At 50.1% G+C, this 21,867-nt stretch overlaps 1 protein-coding gene across 1 annotated transcript; it reads right to left on the bottom strand.

Annotated features, from left to right (window-relative positions):
* Positions 1–652: 652 nt before the first annotated feature.
* Positions 653–20,595, bottom strand: LOC132586907 (C-signal-like). Its single transcript, XM_060259060.1, has 6 exons — positions 20,428–20,595; positions 10,048–10,099; positions 9,690–9,877; positions 7,453–7,605; positions 5,116–5,226; positions 653–3,020 (listed from the first exon to the last, which is right to left on the bottom strand). Exons 1-6 carry the CDS (start codon positions 20,566–20,568, stop codon positions 2,907–2,909), a joined length of 759 nt encoding a protein of 252 aa, XP_060115043.1. The 5' UTR covers positions 20,569–20,595; the 3' UTR covers positions 653–2,906.
* Positions 20,596–21,867: the final 1,272 nt, after the last annotated feature.

The following is a 21,867-nucleotide window of genomic DNA, read 5'->3' on the forward strand; positions in this document are numbered from 1 at the left end:
AGGGCATACTCCTTTGAGCAACATGTAATTAACTTGTGGAACTCACTGCCACAGGATGTAGCAGTGACCAATTTTAAAGGGATGGAGGAGCCATAACGGTCAGGACTACTACAGCCGAGGACCCGCCTACCATAGGGACTGTCTCTCCCCACATGCTCCCCAGAGGGTACTTCGGTCAGGAACACAAAACTTAGTATTGATCCCCAGGCTGAGGGAGGCAAAGACTCAAAACAACGCGAGAAAGAGCCTTCTTAATCGCCACCCCTCATTGGTGGAAACAACGCCCTGAGGAGCTCAGAGCCTTGTGGGACCTTTGCCCAGTTCTGCAAGGCCTGCGAGACGACACTGTTCCAGCTGGCCTTTAACTAAATGACAACCACCGCCGGAGTATTAAATCTTAATGCCTGTTTAAGACTACTGAATGCCATCTTTAAATTATACTGATATTAGCACCAACTTGTTTTAATGTAATGTTTTCACTCAAAATGTTTTTTATTGTTGTTCTGTTGTGAGCCGCCCTGAGCCTGTTTCGGTGGGGAGGGCAGGATACAAATCAAATAAACATATGAGCATACATTTGTAATTTATAGCTACTCCCAAGTGTGAGAAAGCACGTGACCAAGCAGGACATACACGACGACAACGATCAAAGTTCAGACTGGGAAAAAAAAAGACTTTATTGAACAAATTTCAAAGCCTCACCACCAGTGCCCCCCACGGTCAGCAACACCCCAAAGAAAAGAAACAAAAAGACGTTTGGTTTATGCAACATCTGAGGAACACAGTTCTGGAGTAAAACATTTTTGAAATGTATAAACTTTTTCTTTTTTTTTTTCAAATTTCCCGCTTTGACAAAGAGAGAGGCATCCACTTACTTCCGAAGCCCTGTTCACCTCACAGCGAATACGCATCACCTGCCTATGTGTGTGTACATGTGTGTAAAAAAGAGCCAATGTGTGTTCACTTTACAAACAAAGCCGGGGACCAGTCCCTTGATAAACGGAGTTTACAGGACACGTGTTCAGCTGCGCAAGTGTTGAACACGGGGCTTTTTTTCGGGGGAAAAAGAGGTGCTGGAACTCTCAAGAAGGAAACGGAGGAGAAACACATAGGTGCCCCTCACAAACTTTAAAACATTTTTTTGAGAATTTTGTTTCTGCAAAGAGGTTCCAGAACTCCATTCTGCCACATTCCCCCTGGGAAAAAAAGTCCTGGTTGAATGTAACATACAGTCTTGTATAAAGAAAAATCCATATGTGTGTTCTACGTAGATTCCAAGTGCATTCACTGTAACTTGGAAACGAGGGTACGCACCATCCCAAAGATAGAGGGATCTGGCCATCCTGTGGTCAAAATCTTCCTCCACATGGTGCAAACAGATTTGGGGGGATACTTTTACACAGAAATTACCCCCAGTCAATCCAATTTCTACCATCACAGTGATTACCACTGTGTAATCCTGGGGCACCTGAAGCTGTTTTCTGTTGACTCAGACTATCGGTCTCTTCAGGTCAGTGTTGTCTACACTAGCAGGCAGCAGCATTCCAGGGTCTCCAAGCAGGAGGGCTGCCAACTTCCAGGTGTGAGGCCTGGAGTTTGGCCACAATTCCAACTGACAGAACCAGCTTTGCTGGGTAGCAACAGCCACTTGGGCAGGAGAGACGAGTGGGCTCAACCAATGGCATGCAAGTACTCTTGATTTATAGTTTGGCAGGCCAAAGGTTGATGCAGTGCAGTCCCACCCAGTCCCAACCAATCAGGGAGCTCAGATTTGCCAAGATGAAACTGGTTTTAGGTCTCTTACTAGAAACAAGGCCCGTTGTGAAGAAAAATACAACGGGCTCTAGAAAGAGGCTGTGGGTGAGGTCTTTCCACCCACCCAAGCGAAGGCATTCATTCCCCTCCCCCTCAACTCCTGCTCACTGTTCCCCTGGAGAAAACGATCGTTTCAGAGGGAAGATTTTATAGGGTTCTCTCCCTTTCCCAAATTCAGCCCTCCCTCAAATCTCCAGGAATTTCCCAAGCTGGGGAAATCTGATATGCCAGAGGATGAACCTGGGATTGTCTGCCTACAATAGGGCCAAAATCTAGGTTGCCGATCTCCAGTTGGGGTCTGGACAACCGGAATTACAACTGACCATCAGGTGACACATCAGTTCCTCTGGAGAAAATGGCTGTTTTGAAGGGCGGACTCTGTGGCACTGCACTCCGCCGAGGTCCCTCTCCTCCCCAAACTCTGCCCTCCCCGAGTTCCAACCCCGCCCCCAATATCCACGAATTTCCCAATCCAGAGCTAACAACCCTATCATGCAAAGGGCTGAACTACTGATACAGTCTTCTGGTGGCCTCTTTCATAAACAGGAAGCTGGTTCACTTGAGCTCCTGGGGACCACATATACAGTGGGACACAAAGCCTTCAGGCCCAAACAATACACCGGGCCCCACTGCAAAGGATTCTGGGAATTCTGTAAGCAATTTGTTGGGAACCACACACCCCCCCCCACACCACACAACTATCACTGCATAGTGCCAAGTGGAACCACTGAGGAAGACAAGTGTAGTGAAGCCTTGCCATCAAGCTGGCAAGAGCCAAGAGAAGGCAGCGGAGCGGTGTCCCCTGTAAACTGGCCCCCAGGTGAACCCTGCCTGCAAGATACTGTTCCGCCCTGGCTTCTCCTGACCCACAGAAAAGAAATCCGAAGCTATTAAGATTTTGCCATTGTCAAGAAGGTTGAAAACAACAACAATGCACAATATGAGAACAGACTGACTTTCAGGTTTCGTTACAGTACTGCTAACAATATAAAAAAAAGAGAGGAATCCAAGCTAGCTGTCACAGCACACCTAAGATGCCGGAGCTGAGATGTAACATGGTGCTTGTGGTCTCTGGCATTCGTGCCTCTCTGCTACCAGGGGAGTGTCTCCCCTTCGCCATTGAGAAAATTTCCATTGTCTTTTTCGCTAAGACCAGCTAGAACAGAGAGGATCCCAGGGATAGCGTCTTGGACCTTCAAGGGAGCCTAGGAGGATACAGAGAAAGAAAGAAGAAGAAGATGATGATATTGGATTTATATCCCGCCCTCCACTTCGAAGAGTCTCAGAGCGGCTCACAATCTCCTTTACCTTCCCCCCCCCCCCCACAACAGACACCCTGTGAGGTAGATGGAGATATTGGATTTATATCCCGCCCTCCACTCTGAAGAGTCTCAGAGCGGCTCACAATCTCCTTTCCCTTCCTCCCCCACAACAGACACCCTGTGAGGTGGGTGGGGCTGAGAGGGCTTTCCCAGCAGCTGCCCTTTCAAGGTCAACCTCTGCCAGAGCTACGGCTGACCCAAGGCCATTTCAGCAGGTGCAAGTGGAGGAGGGGGGAATCAAACCCGGTTCTCCCAGATAAGAGTCCACACACTTAACCACAACACCGAACTATAAGTGTTGGTGGGATTGCCAACTCTGAGTTCAGACATTCCTGGAGATTTAGGGTGGAGCCTGGGAATGCTGGACTTTGGGAAGGGACCTCACTGAGGTGCAGTGCCACCCTCCAAAGCAGCCACTTTCTCCAGGGGAACAGATCTCTGCAGTCTGGAGACAAGTTGTAATTCTGGGAGTATTCCAGGCCCAAAAACAGGAGCTTGGCAACCCAATATGTCCGGGGTATCTTTCACGTAGAGAGCAACAAATCGCTTAAAATCATGGCCTGTAGTATCTCTTCCCACCACTGTTTGTTATCTACCCAGCCTGATGAAGTGTAGTGAAGCCTTGCCATCAAGCTGGCAAGAGCCAAGAGAAGGCAGCGGAGCGGTGTCCCCTGTAAACTGGCCCCCAGGTGAACCCTGCCTGCAAGATACAGTTCCGAAATAGTTTCGTGGGTTTTTTTAAACGAAAGGTTTTCATTTGGGACCGAGGTGGCTCCCCGCTGACTCTGTTCAGATTGTTCTAGAATGTTTCTCTTGCCTGCTGACTTTGGACATGGCTGACACACGAGGGAAGCATTCTGGGAAAGTCAGGGGAACCATTTTGAGGGAGGCATAAGAGCATTTGGTAGAGGGGAAGCAAGAGACCCTGGCTCAATAGCCTCTGTCCACGACTGCATAGTAGATGTGGCAAATGTAGTGTATCGTCAGCTACACGCGCCCATGCGCAGAGGCGACTGGGCTGTCCCAGGCGCTCCAGCGTAGGGCGCGGAACCACCGCCAATCACCAGCTGTGGCGGGAAGTTTAACAGGTCAGGATTGGCCTGTCCTGTCCAGTAGGCTGTACCGGGGATTGTACATAAGCGGGACCCAGCCCGCGTGTTCTCTCTCTCGCAACGTGCTCCTAATAAAGAATATTGCCCTATTTGCGTCTCTCGTCGGAGTACGTTACAGCAAATTTCTGTTGTACTATAATTTTAAATTTGTAATTTTGTGGACTTACGGCTGTATGGCTTATGAGCTTGTCTACCTAATAAACGATCGAGACACTGACTGTGTTCATCTCTTGCCTTAAAAACCCTATGTGGTCACTAGAAGCCGGCCACAACTTGAAGGCAAACCCCGCCCCCCACAAAAGGCAAGATTTCAGCAAGCTATCTCTACCCACCAAAGTTTCACAGGTAGGCTCTGGTTTACTGCATTAAAAACGAGAACCACACCAATAAAACTTCACTAAAAACAACCTTGAAAATGTCAAGCAGCAGCAGCAGAACAATCCATTCCCACAAGGTCAATCAAGCTCAGGAGGAGGGGGGGGGGGAAGGACAGATGTGACAGGAAAAAAAATCCACGCAGCCCGAAGTCAGGATGTTGCCTGACTCAGAAGTCGAGGACTTCTAGGGAAGATCTCCAGTCCTGACAGGTTCAGAAGGGCCAGCGTTAGGGCCCTTTTTTGTAGCAGGAGCTCCTTTGCATATTAGGCCACACCCCTCTGGTGTAGCTAATCCTCCAAGAGCTTACGGGGCTCTTAGTTCAGGGCCTACTGTAAGCTCCAGGAGGACTGGCTATATCAGAGGGGTGTGGCCTAATATGCAAAGGAGTTCCTGCTACCAAAAAAACCCCTGGCCCAGTTAATGGCGCTGGGTGGAGAAGAAATGAAAAACCACATGCTATTCTAAACAAAAGCTCTTGAACCACTGACCAGGCTCCCGCCCATATCCGTTTCGATCCAGCCCGGGTGCAGAGAGATGCACAGGATTCCATCCGGCTTCAAATCAACAGCGAGGCATCTTGTGATCATATTCAAGGCCGTCTGAAGGCGGGGAGAGACCAGGAGAGAAAAGGAGAGAGAAATTGGATCTTACAGCGCAATCCTATGCTGGTTTACTCAGGAGGAGGGCCTACTGCCTATGGCGGGGCCAGGGCCTTTTTTTGTTGCAGGCACTTCTTTGCATATTAGGCCACACACCCCCATGTAGCCAATCCTCTAAGAGCTTATTACGGGGCTCTTCTTCCAGGGCCTACTGCAAGCTCCAGGAGGATTGGCTACATCAGGGGTGTGTGGCCTAATATGCAAAGCAGCTCCTGGTACCAAAAAAAAAAAAAAGCCCTTGGTGGGGCTAACTCCCATGTAATTGTGCTCCACGAGGGATGGGCCTGCGTGGTTTCTCCACCGTTGTTGTGGCTGGCAGAAAAGCTCCGAGGCAGCAGGACTCAATTTCCCCTGCCTAGCCCCCTGCAGTAGCTATCCCCCTCTCCACCACAGAAAGCATTTTTTTTTCAAAATGGCAAACAACGGATGGTTAAACAGACTTAATCAGGTTCTCTGAATCCCCAGCTTTTTTTTTTTAAGTCTGCAAGTCCACTTTCATTGTGCAGATATAAGAGGAAAGGCAAAGGTGCACAATATATGCAGCCTTACCTTTTTTTAAAAAGTGAAAGCTTGGAATTCAGAGAACCTGATGTCTTATAGGAGAGCCAGTTTGGTGTAGTGGTGAAGTGTGCGAACTCTTATCTGGGAGAACCGGGTTTGATTCTCCACTTGCTCCTGCTAGCATGGCCTTGGGTCAGCCATAGCTCTGGCAGAGGTTGTCCTTGAAAGGGCAGCTGCTGTGAGAGCCCTCTCCAGCCCCACCCACCTCACAGGGTGTCTGTTGTGGGGGAGGAAGGGAAAGGAGATTGTGAGCCGCTCTGAGACTCTTCGGAGTGGAGGGCGGGATATAAATCCAATATCTTCTTCATCTTCTTCTTATAGAACAGGGGTGGCCAAACCGTGGCTCAGGAGCCACATCTGGCTCTTTCACACGTATTATGTGGCTCTCAAAGCCCCACCACCCCAGGGCCAGCTTGGACAAGGCACTTGTCTCTTTAAATCACTTCTCCAAGCCAAGGCAGCCAGTGGTTTGGAGAAGGCATTTAAAGATAAATTTGCTTTCTTTCCACCTCTCCCTACTTCCCCCTTCCCCATCTATTTCCTTCCTTCCTTCCTCTGACGTTCATGTATTGTGCCAGACAGACAATGGGGCATTCAACCAGCCAGAAATCCTTGGCCCAGTCCCTTGAGTTCAGAACACATGACGAAGCTGCCCTACACTGAATCAGATCCTTGGTCCATCACGGCACTATCTGCTCAGACTGGCAGCAGCTCTCCGAGGTCCCAGGCAGAGATCTTTCCCATCATCTCTTCCCTGACAGCTGGGGATCGAACCTGGAACCTTCTGCATGCCAAGCAGATACTCTACCACTGAGCCACAGCAGCAGCTATGGTCTCCCTGGTCAAAGTGCCAAATTATCCACTGTTATCCTCTACTTCAGGGATGTCAAACATGCAGTTTGGGGGTGAATCAGGCCCCCGGAGAGCTCCTATCAGGCCCCCAAGCAACTGGCTCTTGTCTGCTTCCTTCTCCCTCTCTCTTGCTTCCTTCTGTGTAACAGCTTGCTTTGCAAGACTTGCTCAATCGCACAGGAGCCACATAACAAAACCTCTATTTTCTCCACTGGCTGAGGATCCTCCCTTGGGGAAGAAGGGGGGAGGAAGACCATGCTTTGCCAGGTGCTCTCAATTGCACGGCAGAGCTACTGAGTCAAGCCTCTCTTCCTTCTATTGGCTGAGGCTCCTCCCCCCCCCGCCTCGTCCCCTGGGGAAGGAAGGAAAGAGCCAGAGCTTCCTTTGCCCAGTTCCCTGGATCCCATGGGAGAAATACAAGAAAAGCATCTTTAAGACCAAGGAGTGCTAACGTTTTAAGCATGTTTTTAAAAAATATATTTGTGTTTGTCTGTGTTCTTGATAAAATTTATATCTCTGCCACCTAATCTTAAATAGGTACACACATGGCCCGGCCCAACATGGCTCGACCCCACCTAACATGGCCCGGCCCAACAAGGTCTCATTTATGTCAGATCCGGCCCTCATAACAAATGAGTTTGACACCCCTGCTCTACTGGGTCTCAAAAAGCTTCAAGATCTTTCTGCTCTCCCACTGAACCCTCAGGAAGGGGTCCCCCCCCCTCCCTGGCTGCTCACTAGGACGGCCCCCACCTTCGCTATCCGGTAAGGGTACACCATCTGGAAGTCGTTGTCCTCGACGAGCTCCATGGACGCCGATATCGAGGACATGTTGACGATGGTCGCGCGGTGGCACCCCATCCCGGTGCTCAGATGGGCGGCTTTCCTCAGCAGGGGGAGAAAAGCCTACAAGGAAACATTCGGCGGGGGAGAAAAGGAGCCTGAAGCTGCCGCTGCTGCTTTAGCACCAGCTGCGCCGCTTTTTGAATTCTTAATATCATTCCGGCTGTTGCTGATTAGCTAATGTACAAAGCCAACGGGGATCCACAGCGTGTCAAGGAGGCAAAAAAAACCCTTACGAAAATACACTCATTTATAAACGTCACACATACAATCTCGTGGTTTCCTAGGACAATGTCAAGCGCACACATTCAAACAACCAACGCTGGCTGTGTCCGAACCCGCTGGTTTTTACACCTGTTGTTGCTCCAGTCGCTCAAAATCACTTTCCTAGCCCACGACGCTCTATCAGGTGCAATCCAGACAAGGTTCAAATAATCCAGGAACAAAACTTCTCGCAGTAAAATAAGCCGATTTTCGATACTTCCGCCAGCTCAAGATAGTGCTTCACATAAATTTCCTCAGAAGTCGTTTCAATCAACGCGGCAGGTATTCTTATAGCTCTAACAATGAATTCTCATTCTTGGCACACGTTCAAACCTCATTCCGGCTGCTGCTGATTAGCTAATAGCCTAATCCAGGGGTCCCCAATGCGGCACCCATGGGCACCGTGGTGCCCGCTGACCCCATTTCCTGGCGCCTTCCGAGTGCTTTTAGAAAGTGGGAGGGGCTAGGTATGGTCCTTTCTCAGTTCTGTTACTTCTGATTGGCTGCGCAGATTAAAAGGCACCCTGCTCAACAGTGGTTCTATCTGAAATGTTCAAGAGTTACCATCAGAGATGTATGCAGGGCTTTTTTTTGTAGCAGGAGTTCCTTTGCATATTAGGCCACACACCCCTGATGTAGCCAATCCTCCAAGAGCTTGCAGGGCTCTTCATATAGGGCCTACCGTAAGCTCCAGGAGGACTGGCTGCATCAGGGGGGGTGTGACCTAGTATGCAAAGGAGTTCCTGCTACAAAAAAAAAAGCCCCGGATGTGTATAAATGTGATCCCTGACATTGGGTGATTGGTGATTGGCTCCACCTCCTGGAAGCAGCCATTTTGTCACTGTTCCCACCACCCTGAGTCAGAATTCCAAAGGTGCCCCACAGACTCAAAAAGGTGAGGCACCTCCGGCCGAAGTCAGTATCTCACGTACTATACTGGATTTCCTGGAGTTTCACAAATCACTCTGAAATTTGTATTAAGAGTCTGAGGCATTTGAATAAATTATATACGCACACTAAAACAAACAGGTAATGTGGAGGAGGAGGAGAGCCAGTTTGGTGTAGTGGTGAAGTGTGCGGACTGGGGGAACCGGGTTTGATTCCCCACTCTTCCACTTGCACCTGCTGGCATGGCCTTGGGTCAGCCATAGCTCTGAAAGAGGTTGTCCTTGAAAGGGCAGCTGCTGTGAGAGCCCTCTCCAGCCCCACCCACCTCACAGGGTGTCTGTTGTGGGGGAGGAAGGTAAAGGAGATTGTGAGCCGCTCTGAGACTCTTCGAAGTGGAGGGCAGGATATAAATCCAATATCTTCTTCATCTTCTTCACCCTACCCTTCACTCAAGAGTTTCGGAGAAGCTTGCAACCTCCTTGCCTTCCCCTACCCACAACAGACACCCTGTGAGGTAGGTGGGGGTGAGAGAGCTCTGAGAGAACTTGTGACTGACCCTAGGTCACACCATGGCCATAGAATCAAAGGAGTAAGCTGTGTTAGTCTGTTGCTGCAAAAGAGTAAAGAGTCCCGTAGCACCTTTAAGACTAACAAGTTTTATCGTAGCATAAGCTTTCGAGAAACACAGCTCTCTTCGTCAGTTTGTTAGTCTTAAAGGTGCTACGGGACTCTTTGCTATTTTTATAAGTCATCTTACTAGCAGCTGCTTGTGGAGGAGTGGGGAATCGAACCCGGTTCTCCAGATTAGAGCTTGCTGCTCTTAACCACTACACCAAACTAGCTCTCACCATCTCGGTCCCCTGGAGGTGTGTGGACCACTGAAGAGCGCTATATAAACGCTCAGAATTTCCCTCGCCTGGTCACCTGGAGGAAGAAAGAAACTCGTCCCAGACGAGCGACTATTCCATTGCTTTCGTTAGCAGCCCCTTTCTTACTTTGGTGACCATCAGCTGGGCGACAGTGTTCGTCTCGTAGATGCGAAGCATGGTTTCCGCCGTGACTTCTTCTAGGTTGGCCAGCACGTTAATGCCAGCGTTGTTGACCAGGCAATTGAGCCCTTTCTCCCCGACGATATCGTCCACTTCTCGGACCACTTTCTTGATGCTGCTTTCAGAAACCACATCTGGAATCAAGGAAAGAAAGCAGTTGCAGTCACAAAAGAAAGGGGTTTTTTTTGGGGGGGGGGGCGCTGAGTTCAAATGGTGCGCACCCAATGTTCTTGCCCCTTTCCTGCTGGGTTAAGTTAACCCCCCCGCAGCAGTTCTGAGCCCGAAAAGGCCACTTTTTGCTTACCAAGTTGAAGAAGCTTCAAGTTACTGTACTTCTTGCACAACTGCTGTAGTTCCTGCCAGGGAGGAAAAAAAACATACCATCAGAGGTCTGCCCCACTTCGCTTCCCTTAGGGGCCCAGCTTAGGGTTCCTATTTGCCCGGCTTAGGGAGGGAAACCTCCAGCCAATTGCAGCCTTTGTAGGAAGTTCTGACCAGAAAGGTCCTGACAATTCATAGAGAAGAAGACGACATTGAATTTATATTCCGCCCTCCACTCAAGAATCTCATAGCGGCTCACAATCGCCTTTATCTCCCTCCCCCACAACAGACACCCTGTGAGGTGGGTGGGGCTGAGAGGGCTCTCACAGCAGCTGTCCTTTCAAGGACAACCTCTGCTATAGCTATGGCTGACCCAAGGCCATGCCAGCAGTTGCAAGTGGAGGAGTGGGGAATCAAACCCGGTTCTCCCAGATAAGAGTTCGTGCACTTCACCACTACACCAAACTGGCTCTCTGGATTCCTGGAAGTAACAAGGGTTGCTCTAGGAATTGCCAGAAACTCTCTGGTCAAAACTTTCAGCAAGAAGCCAAATCCTTTGTTTTCTTTTTAATTTTTCTCCCGGGACATTCCCCCTCCCACTATTTACCAGGCACTTAATTTTATCCACAGCAATTGGAGGTTACCAATCTCCAGGTGGTAGCTCCAGTTCTTCCAGTATTTCACTCAAACTTCAGGTGACCGAGATCAGCTCCCCCAGAGAAAATGGCTGCTTTGAAAGGTGAGTTCCAGGGCATTGTATTCTGCTGAGGTCCCTCCCCTCCCCAAACCCTGCACTCCTCAGGCTCTACCCCCCCAAATCTCCAGGTATTTCCCAATCCTGAACTGGCAATCATATGTTGCTCTAGGAATTGCCAGAAACTCTATGGTCAGAACTTTCAGTAAGAAGCCAAGGACTTCGTTTTCTTTTTAATTTTTCTCCCAAAACATCCCCCTCACCACACACCGGCTGGACTGCTTTGAGTATAGAAAACTCCTCCCTACCTATTTATAGGGAACCCAAACCAATATAAAATGGAAGAGAAGAGGTATTACACCAAAGGCTATTACAATATCCTCCCCACTGATAAAGATGCAACTTGTCTGTATACTTAGGATCCGTGTTCCCTCTAAGCTGAGTTAGTGTGAACTAGCTCACAGTTTTTTTAGTCTCTGGCTCACCCATTTTTAGAGCCCCGTGGTGCAGAGTGTTAAAGCTGCAGTCCTAAGCTCTGCTCACAAACTGAGTTTGATCCCCAGCGGAAGCTGGGTTTTCAGGTAGCTGGCTCGAGGTTGACTCAGCCTTCCATCCTTCCGAGGTCGGTCAAACGAGGACCCAGCTTGCTGGGGGGAAAGCGTAGATGACTGGAGAAGGCGATGGCAAACCACCCCGTAAAAAAAAGCCTGCCATGAAAACGTTGTGAAAGCAACGTCACCACAGAGTCGGAAACGACTGGTGCTTGCACAGGGGACCTTTCCTTTCCCACCCATTTTTGCCTTAGCTCAGGAAAAATGGCCCCAGAGCAAACTAGCGTATACAGTAGCTCACAACTTTAAGGCTAGTCGCTCACAAAGTAGAATTTCTGCTCACAAGACTCCACAGCTTAGAGGGAACATTGCTTAGGACCCTCATTCTCCAGACAGGACCCCTTCTCCTAGCCGAAAAAGGATCTCGGAAAGCACGGCTCAGGAAGGAGCCAACATTATATAGCAGTTTAAGGATTGTAAGCTCCTCAGGGCAAGGACCCTGCAATTTCGAATTTGCTGCAAGGGCGACTAAGAAGAGATGGCATTCCTGTCCTGGAGTGACCCCCACTGGGCAGCTCCGTCAGCCACGAAGCTGATGCACATGAAAAGCCCATTTAAACAACAGAGCGCAATAGGGAGGGTCGCAAGTCCAATTGAAGAAATATCTGGGGACCAGCGTTCCCTCTAAGCTGAGTTAGCGTGAGCCAGCTCACAGATTTTTCGCCTCCAGCTCACACATTTTTGTCTTAGCTCAGGAAGGATGGCCCCAGAGCACGCTCATTTATGCAGTAGCTCACAACTTTAATGTCAGTAGCTCACAAGACCCCACAGCTTAGAGGGAACGTTGCTGGGGACTTCGGGGGTGGAGCCAGGGGACTCTGGGGGTGGAGCCAGGGTGTGGCAAGCATAATTGAACTCCAAAGGGAGTTCTGGCCATCACATTTAAAGGGACCGCATTCCTTTTAAATGCCTTCCCTCCATTGGAAATAATGAAAGATAGGGGCACCTTCTTTGGGGGCTCATAGAATTGGACCCTCTGGTGCAAACTTTTTGAAACTTGGAAGGTCTTTTGAGGAGAGACGCTGGATGCTATGCTGCAAATCTGGTGCCTCCACCTCAAGAAACAGCCCTCCCCAGAGCCCCAGATACCCATGGATCAATTCTCCATTATACCCTATGGGAATCGATCTCCATAGGGAATAATGGAGTACCCAGCAGATATTTGCTGAGCACGCCTCCTCTTGTGGTGCCTCCATAATAAGAACATAAGAGAAGCCATGTTGGATCAGGCCAATGGCCCATCCAGTCCAACACTCTGTGTCACATAAGAACATAAGAGAAGCCATGTTGGATCAGGCCAATGGCCCATCCAGTCCAACACTCTGTGTCGCATAAGAACATAAGAGAAGCCATGTTGGATCAGGCCAATGGCCCATCCAGTCCAACACTCTGTGTCACATAAGAACATAAGAGAAGCCATGTTGGATCAGGCCAATGGCCCATCCAATCCAACACTCTGCATCACACAGTGGCCAAAAAAATTATTTTTATATATATACACACTCATATATACTGTGGCTAATAGCCACTGATGGACCTCTGCTCCATATTTTTATCTAACTTCCCTCTTGAAGCTGGCTATGCTTGTAGCTGCCACCACCTCCTGTATAAGAATGCGTTGACTGGGAGGAACATCATCCTTTGGGGTTTTAAGACGGGACCTATGATCACAAATACGGACACGTACCGTTCTAACGGATGAAACAACATACAGCTTCGCACACCCACATTTTATTAAATAAATTATCTATTCCGTAGTGATTGTAGAGCATGTTTGGAGAAGTCTATATACCAGCAAAAAAAAATGATGGCATGCTAGTCCCAAAACGGGATCAGACTGGCGCTTTCATTAATGCGTAACTCATCTAAGAATTTTGGGTGCGTATGGGTTTTGTCATGGAAGTTTTTGCCGTATTTAGAAGTTGTTAGGAATTAAGGAATTGTTATTGGATCTTTGAACAGCAAGAAGCCATGAGATGTTGAGCTATTCATTTTTGGCTGATGAAGGTTGGATAAACCGAAACCGGTCCCGATTTTTCCTTCTCTGAAATGACAACATCATTTCATCTTGGAAGGTGCGTTTGCCAATTACCTTTATTTGGACTATATATGGGAACGGCACCACAAGAGGAAGGCGTGCTCAGCAAATGACAAACAGGCTTACAGCAAAGGGGATTTTTTTTTTCCCCCTTCTGAACTCGTTATGAACTGATATATGTGCGTTACATGAATAGAAAATTGTTATACACCTCGTTGTAGCGCTACGTAAGTTTATGTTGGTTTTTTTACTTAATCATTGTTGAACTGTGGTTCCTCGATTTTGTAATCCAGCTGGGAACTGGCAACCCTAGTGATCAGTGGGTTTCGAGAGCTGGCTCCGGAGCCCAGCAACCGGTTCGCTTTGTGGGTCAAGTGCAGATAACTCCCCGACCAAATCCGCTCCGTTCTTTCATTCCCTTTAAACAGAGCGCAGCCCTTGCAGACCTTTCGTCAACATCTCCTACGGGAGGGGGAAAAATACCACAAGGGCTGTGTGCATGTGGAAATTCAGAGCAAACAAGCGAGGTTTTATGGTGCCCTGTCTCTTACCAGAGACCCCTGCTCATCATGCACTGGAGAAGCATGCAATACACCAGGCTTTATGACAACAACATGGGAGAAACGATCAGCAAACTCTCTCCCCATTTGGCTCACAGACCTTGAGAACGGCAGTTTATAGCTTTGGTCAAGAGCAAACACACCCTGACCCTCCGGGCAAACCATGTACTGTGCAAACTTATCTCCGCTGAAGGACAGACAACCTCTCCTGGATGCTGTATTCCCATAGCCCTTCACGGCTCCACATTTAAGTAGATAAGAAGAGTCCTGCTGGATCAGACCAGTGGTCCATCTAGTCCAGCCTCCTGTCTCACACAGTGGCCAGCCAGTTCCTCTGAGGGGCCAGCAACAGGGCAGAGAGGCCGAGGCCTTCATTAGAACATCAGAAGAGCCCTGCTGGATCAAACCAGTGGTCCATCTAGTCCAGCATCCTGTCTCACACAGTGGCCAACCAGTTCCTCTGAGGGGCCAACAACAGGGCAGAGAGGCCGAGGCCTTCATTAGAACATCAGAAGAGCCCTGCTGGATCAGACTGAGGATCCCTCTAGTCCAGCATCCCATCTCACACAATGGCCGCCGGTTCTTCGGGAGAGCCAACAACAGGGCAGAGAGGCCGAGAGCCCGTTTGGTGTAGTGGTTAACTGCGTGGATTCTTAACTGGGAGAACCGGGTTTGATTCCCCACTCCTCCACTTGCACCTGCTGGAATGGCCTTGGGTCAGCCATAGCTCTGGCAGAGGTTGTCCTTGAAAGGGCAGCAGCTGTGAGAGCCCTTTCAGCCCTACCCACCTCACAGAGTGTCTGTTGCGGGGGGAGAAGGTATAGTAGATTGTAAGTCGCTCTGTGTCTCTGATTGAGAGAGAAGGGCGGGGTATAAAATCTGCAATTCTTCTTCATTAGAACATCAGAACAGCTCAGCTGGAACAGACCAGAGGTCCCTCTAGTCCAGCATCCTGTTTCAAACAGTGGCCACCCAGTTCCTCTAGAGCAGGGGTCCTCAACCTTTTTAAATAGGGGGCCAGTTCACTGTCCCTCAGACTGTTGGAGGGCCGGACTGCCGTTACTGTACAAGGCCGCGGGCCGTCAGTTCTCCATCTTCTGCATCTCTCTCCCTTCCCCACACCACACACTCTGGCCTGGGAACTCACCTCACCTCGGTATCACCTCACACTCTGTCTCCGCCGCCTCAGCCCAGTGCCGGAAGTGTGCGTTGCTAACGCAAGTTTAGGTCGAACGTCACTTCCGGTCTGATTTTGCCATAACCCGGCGGGCCGCATAAACGTCCGCAGCGGGCCGCATCTGGCCCGCGGGCCGTAGGTTGAGGACCCCTGCTCTAGAGAGACAACAACAGGGACAGAAAGGCCCAGGACTTCCCCCGATGCTGCCTTCTGGCTCTGGGATTTAGAGAATTAGTGCCTCTGAATGCGGAGATTCCTCCTCAGTCGCCGTAGCTAGTAGCCATCGACAGATTTGTTTTCCAGGAATCTACCGAATCCCCTTTTAAAGCTGTGGCAGCACATTCCACATTTTAACCACTCTCTGGGTAAAGTAGTATTTTGTCTTTTTTTTCCTCACTGCATATTCATCTTGCCCCGCCTCCCTTTGACCACGTCCCATACATTGCCACAACAACCCTGTAAGGTGGGTCACCCTTCATTATCGATCGCATTCGGCGGTGGTGGAAAGGGCTATCGAGTCGCAGCCGACCTACAGTGACGCCGTAAAGTTTTCAAGGTGACAGAACATTCAGAGGTGGTTTGCTATTGTCTCCCTCTGTGCAGTGACCCTGGACTTCTCGGGTGGCCTCCCATCCCAGTACGAACCACAGCAGGCCCTGCTTCGCTTCTGTGATCTGATAAGATCAGGCTAGCTTGGGACAACCAGGCTAGGGCTTAGCACACGGAGAGCTTGTCTTTGGACATGGAATTCCCTGGAAGATTCTTCCCACCCAGGTCCAGACTGCCTGAGTTTTCGCAAAAGGGACTGCCGAATTTGCCTTCTACGTCACAGTCCCCCTGGCCTTGATGACCCAGGCTCGTCCCATTCAGACTGTCCGACTTCTTCACCCAAAGGGTGATTAACACGTGGAATTCACTGCCACAGGAGGTGGCGGCTACAAGCATAGCCAGCTTCAAGAGGGGATTGGATAAAAATATGGAGCAGAGGTCCATCAGTGGCTGTTAGCCACAGTGTGTGTGTGTGTGTGTGTCTGTGTATAAATTTTTGACCACTGTGTGATACAGAGTGTTGGACTGGATGGGCCATTGGCCTGATCCAACATGGCTTATCTTATGTTCTTAAATTTGCTTAACATAAGAGCCACATAGAATAAACATCAGATGCTTGAGATCCACAGGGAAGGAGGGAGGGAGGAAAATAAGAGAAGCCATGTTGGATCAGGCCAATGGCCCACCACGTCCTGTGGCAGTGAATTCCACATGTTAATCACCCTTTGGGTGAAGAAGGACTTCCTTTTATCCGTTCTAACCCGACTGCTCAGCAATTTCATCGAATGCCCACGAGTTCTTGTATTGTGAGAAAAGGGACTTCTTTCTCTACTTTCTCCATCCCATGCATTATCTTGTAAACCTCTATCATGTCACCCCGCAGTCGACGTTTCTCCAAGCTAAAGAGCCCCAAGCATTTTAACCTTTCTTCATAGGGAAAAGTCTTCCAACCCTTTAGAGGAAAGCAACTTTTAATTTTAAATGCATTCTCCAAGTCGCAGGCTGGCTTGGCTTGGAGAAGTAATTTAAAGAGACAAATGCCTTCTCTAGCGGGGGCTTCGAGATGTGCAAAAGAGGCACATGTGGCTTCTGAGCCACAGTTTGACCACCCCTGGACTAGGATCTGGGAGATTCCAGGTTCAAATCCTCGCCCTGCCATAGACGCAGCCCTGGGTGACGTGCACGCCCTCTCGCCTCACCTGCCTCGCAGGGTTCTCGTGAGGCTCAAACCGAGGAGAGGAGAATGATTTTGGGTCTCTATCATCGGGAAGAAAGGAGGGGTATAAGTGAAATAAACAAACAAATCTACTTCACAGGATCGTTGTGAGGATAAAACAGAGGAGGAGAGAATGATATTATAAACGGCTTTGGGTCCTTATTGAGGAAAAAGCAGGGTATAAAGGTGAACTTCTCCAATCCTATAGCGGAAAAACTGGTACGGTCCCTTCTACCACTTCCGGCCTCTACTAGCTCATGCCACTGTACATACAGCTGAAGCCTGGGAAGCAACTGAGAGATGATAGGATCACCATCTTCAAGGACTTGAAGGGCTGTCATATAGAGCAGGGGTGGCCAACAGTAGCTCTCCAGATTTTTTTTACCTATAACTCCCATAAGCCCCAGCCATTGGCCATGCTGGCTGGGGCTGATGGGAGTTGTAGGCAAAAAACATCTGGAGAGCTACCATTGGCCACCCCTGATTATAGAGGATGGTGCGGAATTGTTTTTTGTTGCCCCACAAGGTTGGACCAGAACCGACGGGTTGAAATTAAGTCATAAGAGTTTCCAGCTCAACATTAGGAAGAACCTCCTGACAGTTAGAGCAGTTCCTCAGTGGAACAGGCTTCCTCAGGAAGTGGTGGGCGCTCCTTCCTTGGAGGTTTTGAAACAGAGGCTAGATGGCCATCTGACAGCAATGAAGATCCTGTGGACTTAGGGGGAGGTGTTTGTGAATTCCCTGCATTGTGCAGGGGGTTGGACTAGATGACCTTGGGAGGTCCCTTCTTAACTCTATGATTCTATGCCCCCAGACTGAACATTCCCAGCAGAGAAACTGAAACACAGAAATCTGAATAACTGGGGAGGGTGCCAGGGATGGTCCCCGAGAGACCTGGATCGAGAGGGAAAAGGGGATCCCAGGCAGCCAACAGAGAAACTGCAACTGGGAAATTAGAAGACTGAGACTGAGAAGGGCATAAAGGAACCAGAAAAGATCCTTAAGTGTAAGGGTGGGTTGTTGGAGACCAAGATAATTCACATGATGGTATTCCCCATCAGTGTGTATGGGCGTGAAAACTGGACAGTGAATAAAGTAGAAGGAAGAAACACGATTCATTTGAAATGTGGTGTTGGAGGCGAGATTTACAGATACCGCTGACCTCCAAAAAGAAAAAGTGGGTTTTAGATGAAATCAAGCATGAATTCTCCCTAGACGCTAAAATGATAAAAGCAAAGCTACTGTACATTGGGGCAGCTCCGTGGCACAGAGTGTAAAGCTGCAGTACTGCAGCCCTAAGCTCTGCTCACGACCTGATTTCGATCCCAGCGGAAGCTGGGTTCAGGTAGCCGGATCATGGTTGACTCCATCCTTCCGAGGTTAATAAAATGAGCACCCAGCTTGCTTGGGGGGAAAGTGTAGATGACCGGGGAGGGCAATGGCAAACCACCCCATAAAAAGTCTGCCATTAAAACGTCAGGAGGGACGGTGGCTCAGTGGTAGAGCATCTGCTTGGTAAGCAGAAAGTCCCAGGTTCAATCCCTGGCATCTCCAAAAAAGGGTCCAGGCAAATAGGTAAAAACCCCAGCTTGAGACCCTGGAGAGCCGCTGCCAGTCTGAGTAGACAATACTGACTTTGATGGACCGAGGGTCTGATTCAGTATAAGGCAGCTTCATATGTCCATCACCCCAGAGTCGAAAATGACTGGCGCTTGCACAGGGGACTACCTTAACCTTTACTGTACATTGGACGCACTATACCAGGGGTGGCCAAACTGTGGCTCTTTCACACGTATCGTGTGGCTCTTGATGCGGCTTGAATGCATTTAAAGTTGCTTTCTTCCCACCTCACCTTCCCCAGCTATTTTCCTGCCGTCCTTCCTTCTCGAACATCTGATGTTCACATCTTGCAGCTCTCAAACATCTGACGTTGAGTCTGTGGCTTTTCGCATTAAGCAAGTTTGGCCACCCCTGCACTATACCCTGCTGGGGTAGTCCCCGCCCCATCCCCTACTCTTCCCAGGCACCTCCCCCCCCAATCTCCAGGAATTTCCCGACGTGGACTTGGCAACGGTACGTGTGTGCAACAGGAGCACAGGGCACACCTGGCTTTGGAGGGCCAAGGGGTCCCGGGCATGAGACCAAAACTGCAATATTCGATGTGAGGGGGCAACTCCAACACCATCCATGCTGCCTTCTGCACTGGGGGAGGGGGTGGGGTTAAAGAACATAAGAGGAGATATGTTGGATTAGGCCAATGGCCCATCCAGTCCAACACTGTGTGTCACACAGTGGCCAAAAAACCCAAGTGCCATCAGGAGGTCCACCAGTGGGGTCAGGACACTCAAAGCCCTCCCACTGTGGCCCTTCCCAAGCACCCAGAATACAGAGCCTCACTTGCCCCAGAGAGTTCCAATAAAAAACTGTGGCTTATAGCCACTGATGGATCTCTGCTGCATATGCTTATCCAATCCCCTCTTGAAGCTGTCTGTGCTTGTAGAAGAAGACGACAACTACATTGCATTTATATTCCGCCCTCCACTCAAGAGTCTCAGAGCGGTTCACCACCTCCTTTATCTTCCTCCCCCCACAACAGACACCCTGTGAGGTGGGTGGGGCTGAGAGGGCTCTCACAGCAGCTGCCTTTTCAAGGACAACCTCTGCCAGAGCTACGGCTGACCCAAAGCCATTCCAGCAGGTGCAAGTGGAGGAGTGGGGAATCCAACCCGGTTCTCTCAGATAAGAGTCCACCCACTTAACCACTACACCAAACTGGATCTTACAATGGTTGTAAGCAAAAGAAGATGATGATATTGGATTTATATCCCACCCTATACTCTGAATCTCAGAGCGGTTGACAATCTCCTTTACCTCCCCCCCCCCCCACAACAGACACCCTGTGAGATAGGTGAGGCTGAGAGAGCTCTCCCAGTAGCTGCCCTTTCAAGAACTCCTGCGAGAGCTATGGCTAACCCAAGGCCATTCCAGCAGGTGCCCTTTCAAGGATAACTCCTGCCAGAGCTATGGCTGACCCAAGGCCACTCCAGCAGCTGCAAGTGGAGGAGAGGGGGAATCAAACCCAGTTCTCCCGGATATCCGCACACTTCACCACTACACCAAACCGGCTCTTACAGTGGTTGTAAGCAAAAGATGACGATGATATTGGATTTATATCCCACCCTATACTCTGAATCTCAGAGTCACAGAGCAGCTGACAATCTCCCCCCACCCCCCACAACAGACACCCTGTGAGGTGGGTGGGGCTGAGAGAGCTCTCCCAGAAGCTGCCCTTTCAAGAACAACTCCTGCGAGAACTATGGCTGACCCAAGGCCATTCCAGCAGCTGCAAGGGGAGGAATGGGGAATCCAACCCGGTTCTCCCAGATCAAAGTCTGCACCCTTCATCATTGCACCCAACTGGCTGTGCTTGTAGCCGCCACCACCTCCTATGGCAGTGAGTTCCACGCGTTAATCACCCTCTGGGTGGAGAGAAGGACTTCCTTTTCTCCCGCACCTACCTGCGCCTTCTCCGGGTAGCGGCAGGTGGCGATGACGAAGTCAGGCGCGGGGCAAGCGGCGAGGAGGCCGCGCACCAGGCCCAGCCCGATCCCGCGGCTGGAGCCGGTGATGAGCACGGAGCGGCAGCGCAGCTCGGCCATGACGAACACCGGAGCCTGCCCCGGGGCTGATGCGCTGCAAAGAAGCGCCGGGCGGCTTTTATAAGGGGAGGCCACGCCCTCCCGGGTCGGGTTTCTTCCTGGGCCCGGGCCCCTGGATTGGTGCAAGATTTCTGCTCCGGCAAGGGAGGAGCGGGGAGACAAGTTTGGGCTCTGGCTTGGGTTTCCCAGGGATTGCATCCGGAGGGAAACTTCGTTTTCCTCTCCTAGAATCATAGCGTCGGGAGGGACCTCTAGGGTCATCTAGTCCAACCCCCTGCACAATGCAGGAAACTTCTCCTTTGCAAACTTCTCCACCGGCGTCTGGAGATGAGCCGGGCAGACGACGGAGCCCGAGGAGGCGTTGTAATCGAATCCATGCAAAAGCGGTCTCTCGCGATCAATTTACAGGGGTGGCCAACGGTAGCTCTCCAGATGTTTTCCGCCTACAACTCCCATCAGCCCCAGCCATTGGCCATGCTGGCTGGGGCTGATGGGAGTGGTAGGCAAAAAACATCTGGAGAGCTGCCGTTGGCCACCCCCGTTGGCGGAAACAGTTGGGTTTATTTTATTTTTTAAAACGCAATTATTAAAAGGTAGCACAAGAGCCCCTCTCGACATGAGGCGTTGTGAGTTCTTTTTAAAAACAAAACGCCCTCTTATTTCGTTATCTACGTGGCCTCCCAAGTTCCTGCCACCCACCCCCAGGTGCTCAAGGTGGTATTTGAAACATCACAACAACCTGGAGAGGTAGGCTGACTTTCCTGAATTTGGAGAGTGGCGGAGGAGGAGGAAGATTGATGATGATATTGGATTTTAGATCCTGCCCTATACCCTGAATCTCAGGGAGGTTTACAATCTCCTTTACCTCCCCGCCCCCCAAACAACAGACACCCTGTGAGGTTGGTAGGGCTGAGAGGGCTCACAGCAGCTGCCGTTTCAAGGACAACTCTGCCAGAGCTATAGCTGACGCAAGGCCATTCCAGCAGCTGCAAGGGGAGGAGTGGGGAATCAAACCCGGCTCTTCCAGATGAGAGCCCGCACACTTCACCACTACACCAAACTCTCCAAGAAGACAACCCACAATGACTGGGTCTGCAGAAAGCAGCATCCGTTTCCACCAGTAACGTTTGCCACCAGTGGGGTCAAGTTGCCATATCCCAGCTGAGAAACACCTGGACATTTGGGGGTGGAGCCTAGAGAGGACACGGGACCTCCGTGGGGGACAGTGCCACACAGTCCACCCTCCAGGGGAACTGGTCTCTGTAATCTGGAGAAGAGCTGGAATTCTGGGAGATCTCC

The sequence above is a fragment of the Heteronotia binoei genome, chromosome 18 (assembly GCF_032191835.1).
Source record: "Heteronotia binoei isolate CCM8104 ecotype False Entrance Well chromosome 18, APGP_CSIRO_Hbin_v1, whole genome shotgun sequence".
Lineage (NCBI taxonomy): Eukaryota > Metazoa > Chordata > Lepidosauria > Squamata > Gekkonidae > Heteronotia > Heteronotia binoei.

Bases quoted from the DNA above. Each gene is read 5' to 3' on its own strand.
- LOC132586907 (XM_060259060.1), bottom strand. From the start codon at position 20,568: ATGGCCGAGCTGCGCTGCCGCTCCGTGCTCATCACCGGCTCCAGCCGC. The intron at 9,878-10,047 runs GTAAGCAAAAAG...CCTTGATTCCAG, and splicing joins CTTGAAGCTTCTTCAACTTG to ATGTGGTTTCTGAAAGCAGC. The intron at 5,227-7,452 runs GTGGGGGCCGTC...CCCCGCCTTCAG, and splicing joins ACCCTTACCGGATAGCGAAG to ACGGCCTTGAATATGATCAC.